At 40.7% G+C, this 11064-nt stretch overlaps 1 protein-coding gene across 1 annotated transcript in view; it reads right to left on the bottom strand.

The window, feature by feature from the left end:
* Positions 1-905: 905 nt before the first annotated feature.
* Positions 906-11064, bottom strand: part of BAIAP2L2 (BAR/IMD domain containing adaptor protein 2 like 2) — a 124806-nt gene continuing 114647 nt past the window's right edge. Inside the window, exons 12-14 of the mRNA XM_040359541.1 lie at positions 8456-8591; positions 2606-2643; positions 906-1448 (exon numbers count right to left, since the gene is read on the bottom strand). Coding sequence (XP_040215475.1) covers positions 1373-1448; positions 2606-2643; positions 8456-8591 — 250 coding nt within the window. The 3' untranslated portion in view covers positions 906-1372. The remainder of the gene's footprint in view (positions 1449-2605; positions 2644-8455; positions 8592-11064) is intronic.

The following is an 11064-nucleotide window of genomic DNA, read 5'->3' as shown; positions in this document are numbered from 1 at the left end:
CGGCTGAAGGGGTGGGGGTCAGCCTGTCAGTGCTCAGACCATAACATGCATCACACACTGCATCAAATTGGTCTGCATGCCTGTCGTCCCAGAAGGAAGCCTCTTCTAAAGATGATGCACAAGAAAGCCCGCAAACAGTTTGCTGAAGACAAGCATACTAAGGACATAGATTACTGGAACCATGAGCTGTGTTCTGATGAGACCAAAATAAACTTATCTGGTTCAGATGGTGTCAAGGAGTACAAAGACAAGTGTGTCTTGCCTACATTAGAGCATGGTGGTGGGAGTGTCATGGTCTTGGGCTGCGCGAGTGCTGCCAGCACTGGGGAGCTACAGTTCACTGAGGGGACCATGAATGTTAACATGTACTGTGACATACTGAAGCAGAGCACGATCCCCCTCCCTTTGGAGACTGGGCTGCAGGGCAGTATTCCAACATTATAACGACCTCAAAATACACCTTCAAGAAGACCACTGCCTTGCTAAAGAAGCTGAGGATAAAGGTGATGGACTAGCCAAGCATGTCTTCATACCTAAAACCTATTGAGAATCTGTGGGGCATTTTAAAATGAAAGGTAGAGGAGCGCAAGGTCTCTCACATCCACCAGCTCTGTGATGTCATCATGGAGGAGTGGAAGAGGACTCCAGTGGCAACCTGTGAAGCTTGCGCTGGAAAATAATGGTGGCCCCACAAAATATTGACACTTTGGGCCCAATTTAGACTTTTTACTTAGGAGTGTACTCACTTTTGTTGCCAGTGGTTTAGACATTAATGGCTTTGTGTTGAGTTATTTTGAGGGGACAGAAAATTTACACTGTTATACAAGCGATACACTCACCACTTTACATTGTAGAAAAGTGTCATATCTTCAGTGTTGTCACATGAAAAGACATAATAAAATATTTACAAAAATATGAGGGGTGTACTCACTTTTGTGAAATACTGTGTACATTTTTTTTGTTACATACTATTTATCAGTAATAGTGTTTTCAGATTGGTTACATCGTTCAAAATTATTCAGAAAAATTTAAGTACTGGACAGGGGTCTGAAAAAATTTCCAAGCCACTGTATATTTTCTGCTGACACCAACACAAAAGAGATGTTTTTTTACAGTGTTGATGACATCACTCATAATAAAGCAACACTGACATTAAGCTTCATAGAGAGTATTTACAATCACTGGGTTAGTTCAAACAAATTTACAATATGTGCAATATCTGCTTTGTAGAACTTTCTAGATTTAGATATTTTGACATGTCATCCCAATGGCTTTGTTCAAGGCAGTAGACTTGCTGTCCTCACATGAACCTACTGGTTTTCATACAATGCAGGAATGGCTCACAGTTCAAGCCATGGTCACATCTTAGAACTCATCGGATGATGGGAGCAGAGCGATCATTGGTTACTGTAGGACGAAGCTTAACAGTTGCAAATGGATTTGTTCCCCTAAAAAAAAAAAAAATAGGACAATGAAAATGTCATATTATTATTGCTGTCAATTTAGGATGTTTTTATTTCCATTAGGACTTATGGAAGTTTGTCCATCTATGAAAACAGTGATGTGAGATCTCCCCATCTGATTTCCTATCTCTGTCCCATTTAAGCCATTATGAAGTGTCACTTTTCCTGCTCAATTCTGTACAATTAGAAATAAGAAAACAGGCAAATCATAGCATTTATTGGGAATTAATGCACCAGAGATAGTTTACCAGAGTGCCAAAAGGACATACAAATTCAATGGAGATTCAATCCATCTTCCAAATACTAAAATGTCTTATAGGCAGACTGGTCCTTGAAATTTCATGGTAAGTCCTAGTGTGCCCAAAGATTTTCCATGTTACAGTTGACATCATCATTACAGTCTACTGTTCAGGTACAGATGCAGCCTACACCAAAGGCTTGGGTGCTCAATTTGTGCAACTACCACTATGATTTTTTGAGTATTGGATACCCAGTAGTCTTGTTGGGTGTAAAACCAACTTAAACAAGACCATTAGTCTAGGTCTGTTCCTTTTTGAGCAAATAAAAAAACAAAAAAACAAACATGTCATACCTCAACTGTATAGTTTGTTTTGCACAGAGTGGTCCCGATCCTCGTCTTCTGGGGTCCAATGGTGGCTCGTGCGTCTCCTCCCTGCAAAAGCTAACCCCCTCTGGGAAGCGCTCTCCCAAGGGGGTCAGCTTGCGGGCACGCTCCCATGCCATACAATTGGCCAATTGTATGACTCGGCCCTGCCCCCCGGCGGTCGCATAATTGAATGCGATTGACAGCAGTGGGAGCCAATGGCCGTGCTATCAATCATCCAATAAATAGCCGACAAGACAAGGGGAAAAGCAACGTGGGATCGCGCACACACGGATTCGGGGCTCAGGTTAGTAAAACGGGGGGGGGGGGGGGGGCTTGACTGCAAGGTGTTTTTTCACCTTCATGCATAGGATAATTTTCTTTTTCATGATCTTAATAAACTTTGATTCTATGTAAAAAAAAAAAAAACATGAAAGTTGAGATCGTTACTATCATAAAGCAAGGAAAAACAAATATATCTTGAATAACTGGAAAGGGTTCAATCACATTAATATGGGAAGATGATATTGACTCTTACCTAGGGAAGAGGTCTCCACGCAACCCTCCTGGACCCTTCTGTAAACACAAAATGGGTAAATGGATAAACAGGCAGAGGAAAAGAAAAAAAAAAAGAAAAAATATAAAAAAAAAACACATGCAAATAACTGGGTGGTAAAAAGTAGGATTGTACCACAAACCTAGTAATACTCTTCTGTTGGCAAGAATAAAAAAAAGTACATTGCTTTGTCTATATGGTGCTAAGGTGGAAAGTAGGAAAATCTAATCTCACTGTCGGACAAAATGTCTGAGATGATTGGAAGTTTAGATTCTATCCAGTCTGGATAGCTAATATCGTGTAATTTAATAGGTTAGGCCAGCATGCACAGAACTGAGTTGATATGCTAAAGAAGTTGAGAATCTTCACTCAGAAAATTGTGTGTGAATATTCACTTCAATTTTTCATCCATTTAAAAAGCATCTTTACATTATTCGGTTTCAAGGTGAACAGGAATTTGCTTTTCACATAATTGCATACATGAAGTGAATGTTCACACAATTTTTAGGGCGAAGATCTACAACAACTCCCCAATGTATCAATGCTTAAAGTAAATCTGTCAAATGTGGGGGCTGACATTGTTTTCAGGTTTAAAAAATGCAGGTTAACTGGCTGTGATGCTGGCTTCAATGAAAAGGAGCATGTAGATCAGTAAATACCAAATAAAAGTCAGATGTACTTATCTGCATAATTGTTCTAGATCACTAAATCAAGTAAGCAGGAGGCAAGAAGATCAGCATTAAAGCCAGGGAACTGGCATTTTCTGAGAGCGAGGTCAGCAATATCAGTCTCCAAATATAAATATAGTCAGTGGACATATAATATTCATTGTCCCTGCATATCCATGTGTTGAATAACTACATTTATTTGAGGCCTTTCATTAAAAACACACAGCACAGCTTACACTCGCACTCTGCAGTGAGTTTTTCCACACACTGTGGTCTGGTTTAGTGGTGTGCAATCTGTTAGTCCTAATCCTGAGTGGGGTCCGAAAATCTGTTTTAGGGATCCAATACTAGTAAGCTAGCTATTCGACAGAAGCTACCACAGCTGCTTATTTTTTGGAATCAGATTAATAAACTGTTTGGTGTTTGGAGGCATAACATTGTGTCGTGATTTGGGGGGTTTAGAACAATGCTACAATACTTCTTGCCTCAGCTTGCTTGGACAATATGGTCCAATTTACAGATTTCCCTCGCACATCCCTAACTTTCCCTGCTTCCACAGTGTGGGGATCCCCCATGCAGGGATTGACAGTAGGAACACTGATCATACTGTTTAACAGTCAGAGCTGTCATTCTGCATCCACCAGAAGGTTGGCTCTGGGGTCATAGTCGTGAGGATGGAGCTAAAGGGACCCTGCTGGGGAAAGAGGAGTAAAAGCTACATGTAAAGCTGAAAGGGTTATTCTTTGCCAGTGCAGATAGAACTGTATTTTCAATGGTTTATCAGGATTTGACTATAAAGGAAATGTTTTCACCATATAAACATCCGTGGATATTACAACTACCCTGTGGGCCTGAGGATAAACGTTAGCTCACAAGCTCCCCACAACATTGTTTTTTCATTCTCAACTTCTGCTTTTCTAATTTTCACGCTTGTAATACAAAGCACTTGTATATCAAAGTGAATTTCCCCATAAGAAATAATGGAAACTCTGATGATTCATTCCACAACCATTTATTCATAAGTCTTTGGCCCCGTACACACGATAGAATCCATCCGCAGATAAATCCCAGCAAATGGGTTTCTGCGGATAGATCCTATGGTGTGTACACGCCAGCGGATCTGTTTCCGCGGAGAAATCTCCTCTGGGATGGATTCCAGCAGATCGAATATTTGTTGTGCTGCACAACATATCCATCTGCTGGAATCCATTCCAACGGATGGATCCGCTCGTCTGTACAGACTTACCGGATCCATTCGTCCAAAGGGATTCCCCGCACGCGTCGTAATGATTTGACGCATGCGTGGAATTCCTTATATGACAGCGTCGCGCCCGTCGCCGCGTCATAATCGCGGCGACGGCGCGACACGTCATCGGCAGAGGATTTCCGCGCGGATTTCAATGCGATGGTGTGTACACTCCATCCCATCGAAATCAGCGGATATCTTTGAGAGGATTTATCCGTGGAAACGGTCCGCTGGACCGTATCTGCGGATAAATCCTCTCGTGTGTATGGGGCCTTTCAGTTTATAGTCCATATAAAAAGATTATAGCAATGTGACCAGTAGGGATGAGCCCAACCCCCCCCCCCCCCCCCCCAGTTCGGTTCGCAGCAAAACATGCAAACAGGCAAAAAATTTGTTGGAACAAGCGAACACCGTTAAAGTCTATGGGACACGATCATGAAAAATCAAAAGTGCTAATTTTAAAGGTTAATATGCAAGTTATTGTCATAAAAGTGTTTGGGGACCCGGGTCCTGCCCGTTTAAAAAAATGGCCATTTTTTCAGGAGCAGTGATTTTAATAATGCTTAAAGTGAAACAATAAAAGTGAAATATTCCTTTAAATTTCATACGTGGGGGGTATCTATAGTATGCCTGTAAAGTAGTGCATTTTTCTCGTGTTTAGAAACTACTCACGGCTATAATGAATTGTCGGGTCCCAGCAATACAGATAAAAGTTATTGAAAAAAAAACGGCATGGGTCCCCCCCAGTCCATTACCAGGCACTTTGGGTCTGGTATGAATATTAAGGGAAATCCCGAACCAAAATTAAAAAAAAAATGCGTGGGGGACCGCCCAAATTCCAAATTCTAGGCCCTTCAGGTCTAATATGGATATTAAGGGGAAACCTGCGCCAATTTATTTTTAAATGGCGTAGGGGTCCCCTCAAAATCCATACCAAATCCTTCAGGTCTTCAACCCCACACCAAAATAAAAATAAAAATGGCGTGGGGTTCCCCCCAAAAATCTATACCAGCCCCTTATCCGAGCACGCAACCTAGCATGCTGCAGGAAAAGAGGAAGGGATGAGAGAGCGCCCCCCCTCCTGAACCGTACCAGGCCGGTGCCTCCCATGGAGGCAGGATCAAGTCTGCATTTTTTTTTCTCCGTATCCTCGCTCGAGAATGGATTTACATTGCTGGAATTTTTTTTTCTTTTTAATAAAGGACTTGTCCCAAGCTGTCTACTGTGGTTTTAACATTTTTGACACAAGGGGGCTTCCAAATTCCGATAAACCCCCCGCCCACAGACCCCCACAACCACCGAGCAAGGGTTGTGGGGATGAGGCCCTTGTCCCCATCAACATGGGGACATCCTCCCCATGTTGAGGGCATGTGGTCTGGTACGGTTCAGGAGGTGGGGCGCTCTCTCGCCCCCCCCCCTCTTTTCCTGCGGCCTGCCAGGTTGTGTGCTCGGATAAGGGTCTGGTACTTCAATACTTCAAAATATTGATTTTATAAAGCAGGTCCCAATATCAATGTACAGTGCCACATCCCATATATTCTAGACACATGGACATAAATGGAATAATCCTATTATTTTATAAGAACTACTTAAAAGCTGTTTGTTTGCTTTTAACATTTAATTTTGTAATATTTAAATGAAAATCACATACGCCATTAGAAATGTGTTCATTCAAGAAATAATTTCCATTCCATCTTATAACTTGGAATTTTCATACTACCGTGGTTGAAAATGAATGTCGCTTTGTCTCTACTATTGATTAGAAGATTGAATGAACATTCTTCTACACAATTCTACTACAAGGCTCTTCATGGCATGGCACCCCATTATCTCTCTGAACTTTTCCAACTTACTCCCCCCTTGTAACCTCCGCTCCTCAAATTCTGGTTTATTGTGTGTCCCCCCTACACACAATCGGGGACAGAGCCTTCTCCTTCTATGCCCCAAAACTCTCGAATTCACTTCTCTAAACTCATTCAGATCAAATCGAAAAACGTTATTTTATCCAAGCGTTCACTTAATTGTCCCTTTCCCTTATGTTATGTTAACCTGTGTATTTCTTGTACGTTTTCCTTGTAAAGTGCTTTAAGAAGCCACCTTTACACTGGGTTGACACTGATGCGATGCAGGAACTAGCACGATTACAGCGCCGGTTCACGGAATTGCTTATCTCCCACAGACAGTTCACACTGCCTTGTGCGAACCACTGTGGGTGTCATTAACTAACTTAATGACACCCCCACTTTAGTTCACAGATCACAGTTTGAAATGTGAACTCGTACAGGAATCGGATCGCATAGGTGAGAACACCCATGCGATCTGATTCTGTGCGAATCCAATGCGAGTTCAGCCATACAACTGTATGGCTGAACTCGCTTTGCATTAGAGATCGAATGTGATCGGCACCTGCAGTGCGGGTGCGAATCACATGCGATCTATGAGATCACACTAGTGTGAACCTGGGCTTAAAGGTGTTATATAAATTAAAGTTTGTCTATAGCTAGCTTCAGGCTAGGTTCACAGATCTACAGATGGGAAATGCGCGCATAATTCCTCAGAAAAATGTGCTGCACTTTAGCAGATGCATAGGGGTGGCAGTAACTCTTAATGGAGCCCCCATGCATCGAAAACCGTGGCGTGTTCTCACACACACTAAACTGCATGGTACCTCAGCATCATGCAATTTGGCGTTGTGCAATTAACAAAAGGGTCAGGGACCTTCTTCCCACGTTTCTGCGGGTAGGGCAACCCACTGAAGTTAAAGGGCAGCCTACATGTTAAATATAGACCCGCACAGATCTAAAATGATAAGACTGCACAGTTATCACTTATGGTCTTTATAACAAAAGTATATTCTCTGGAGAGAATCCTTATCTTTTGTGGAAACAAGTTACATTTCTGTTTCATCAATGAACAAAACAAAATCAGTTTTGGGACAATTTATTTTTTTATGGGTTAAAAAGTACTTTATTATTATTAACATATTAATATAAAAAGCTTTATATTAAAAATATGTAATACAAATTGCACCAATGACACTGATTTTGCAGAGCATTCATTTTTTTTTTTTTAAAGAGAAAGAGAGCGCTGAAGTAAATATTTTCTTTGACTGTATATGCTAATTAAAGCTTCATACAGCTCTAAATGAATAGAGAAGGGAAGGGGAGTTACTCAGTTGTGTATAATTTAAACTGCAGCTATTCAGCTTTGTAAACAGGTTTTTCAATAAATAAATATGAAAATATAGTATATGAACGGGCCCCTATAACTCCAAACAGTTGCTTGAAATTGTTAATATGAACTGTACATGTGCAATATTATTGTTTTAAAACTAAAGATAGTAAAGCCAATAGATGCCAAAATACAATTAGGGAGGTTTACTAAAGAAGTTGGAGAATCTTCATTAAAAAAAATGTGAACACAGTATTCACTTCAGCTATCTAATCATGTGAAAATCAGCTGCACATGAGTAGGTATTTAAAGTGAACAGGAATTTGTTTTTCACACAACCTGATAATTAAAGTGTATATTCACATGATTGTTTGAGTAAAGTTTCTGAACACCTTTAGTTAATCATCCTCTTTATAGAACAAAGGGAATTAGTCTATTTCTATACAAGAGATTATTTGCAGATTTGTGTTTGGTTGAATAAGGGCAATCATATGTGGTTGTGGAACCAGTAAATTGTAATGGTTCGAACTAAAAGTCTATAAAATATTCGGACTATGATTTGTGGTTTACAGTATATCAGTACAATACAAATGGTAGGATTGAAAATTACAGATAGCATATCATTACCATGTGTGGTTTAGTTAAACTGTGACGCTCAACAATTTTGTTTTAGTATAATAACATGCTGCTATAAGCAAAACAAAGAAGACAAAGTCAACTATCAGGGCATTTTATTGGCATTGTTACCTTTATGCTGTTGTTGTTGGATGGCGGAGAGGCTGCATTTGCCACATTTCCTTTTTGGCTGTTTATGTTGGCAGGTTGCCGGACATTTTCATCCAGGAGATCGTTAGCACTATGAGCACTGCGCAATGGTGGAGACCTATTTGGAAGGAAAAACATTTAGAACACTTTCAAACTGCTTTGAATTACGAAAAGCACTGATAGAACCTTAGGCCCCTTTCACATTGAGGAGTTTTTCAGGCGGTAAAGCGCTAAAAATAGCGCTGCTATCCCGCCTGAAAAACTCCTGCACTGCAGACTCAATGTGAAAGCCCGAGGGCTTTCACACTGAGGCGATGCGCTGGCGGGAGACAAAAAAATCTCCTGTCAGCAGCATCTTTGGAGCGGTGAGAGAAGCGGCATGTATACCGCTCCTTCACCGCTCCTTCCCATTGAAAACAATGGGAACCGCGGCAATACCGCCCGCAATGCGCCTCTATAGAGGCGCATTGCGGGCGGTATTAACTCTTTATCGGCCGCTAGCGGGGGTTAATACCGCACCGCTAGCGGCTGATACCCGCGGCAATTCCGGCGGTATAGCGCCGCTATTTTTAGCGGCGTTATACCGCCACCGCAGCTCCCGCCCCAGTCTGAAAGGGGCCTAAAGGAAAGTCAACTGGAGTGCCTGTACAAAGCCACAGATGCTTTCCCTTTTTTTAACCTTGTTGCTATTGGAAATGCCAGCATTTTCTTATTTGATCAAGAATGAAGACATCATTTATATAAAGAACATATCCAGCTAAGAAGCTCTGGAGATCAATACATACAAGTAATTAACACTGTCACTTATCCCCTCAAATTCCAGTGATGCTTTGCGCCTTTAGAAGGGCTTCCTTCTGGTATTTTATTTGAAATCTAGTATTAATCCCAAAACCATGTTTTGTCAGAAAAAATACCCAGTGATTCATTGGGTCTGCCCCATTTTTTGTTTATTTATATATATATATATATATATTTTTTTTAAATCACATATTTTTTTTACCTATAGATCTATGTTTTCATGCATTTTTAAACCAACTTACTGTTGACTGACTCACTACCCCTGCTAGATGTCTACTCCAAGCATCAATAACTCTTTCTGTAAAGTAATACTTTCTAGGTTCAGTTTTGAACTTTCCTCCCATTAGTTTAGGTCATGTTAGCGATTTACTGGAAAATACTGCCCACCAGAATCTTATTCACACCCTTATTCCGTATACACACGATCGGACATTCCGACAACAGAACAGAAATGTTTAAGCCAACATTTCCGACGGAATGTTGGCTTAAACTTGTGTCACACACCGGTCACACAAATGTTGTCGGAAATTCCGAACATCAAGAACGTGGTCACATACAACACTACGACGAGCCGAGAAAAATTGAGTTCAATCATTCCGAGCATGCGCAGGATTTTTGTGCGTTGGAATTGCTTACAGTATTTCCGACAAGAACTTTTGTTGTCGGAAAAATTGAGAGCCAGCTCTCAAACATTTGTTGTCGGAAATTCTGACAGCAAATGTCCGATGGAGCATACACACTGTCGGAATATCCGACCAAAAGCTCACATCGAGCATTTGTTGGTCAGAAATTCCAATCGTGTGTACGCAGCATTAATGTATTAAAACGTTTCAGTGATGTCTACTCTTTCCCTTTTTCCTCCAGACTGTATATATTACATTCCTGAGGTCTCTCTTGATTTACTTTATCCCCCAAACCTTTCACAATTTTTGTTTCCTGTCTTTGGACTCATTCTAGCTTATTAATATATTTTGTAAGTGAGGTCTCCAGAAGCAGACACTTCATTTTTAATGGGGTCTAACTAAACATCTATATAGGGGAATCAGAGCCCCCCCTCCCCTGATTGTGATCCCTCTAGTGTAGTGGTTTTCAACTCCTTTCATCAGGACCCACTAACAGGTCAGCTTTGAAAGATAACTGAAATACATCACAGGTGATGTAATATGCTGCTCGGTGATTGAGGTAATCTAGTCTGCATCTCCTCAAGGTAATACTTAAAATCTGGCCTGTTGGGTCCTAAGGACATGAGTTGGGCACTACTGCTCTAGTGACAACCAAAGATCTATATAGGGGAATTAGCTGTTGGTGTTACCGCAGCTTCCTGTACAGCACCCATTTTTCCCTCCCACTAGCTATGATCTGCCTGAATTACATAGAGAATCAAAGAAACCTAGTGACGATGACACTGGCTCTAAAAAAGATATAAAATGATAGCAAATAGTGAAGTGGGAAAGGAGAAACCAACGAAGAGAAAATATTAGCAGATTACACTTCTGCTTTAACTGATGCTCTTATTGTAAATTATTTAGAATTGCTACAATTTTATTACCCTCATATTGTGTGTGTCTTTGTCTGCTGCCCCTCTTTATCACTCTGGAAACACAGCTTATATGTGGATATGAAAAGATTCCATTGCAGCCATGACTAGAAGAGGAGGAGCCAGCACACAAAAGAATAACAATTTCTGCAATAGCATTTACTATAATAACATTGGAATTACCTGCCTGGAATGTTGTTTATGTTTTATTCGGTATATAATTATTTTATATATTTTGAAAGTAGGTAATATAGAT

This window comes from Rana temporaria, chromosome 7, assembly GCF_905171775.1.
Source record: "Rana temporaria chromosome 7, aRanTem1.1, whole genome shotgun sequence".
Classification (NCBI taxonomy): Eukaryota; Metazoa; Chordata; class Amphibia; order Anura; family Ranidae; genus Rana; species Rana temporaria.
Note: the sequence above shows the minus strand (reverse complement) of the source record. Positions and strands in the feature narration are given on the sequence as shown.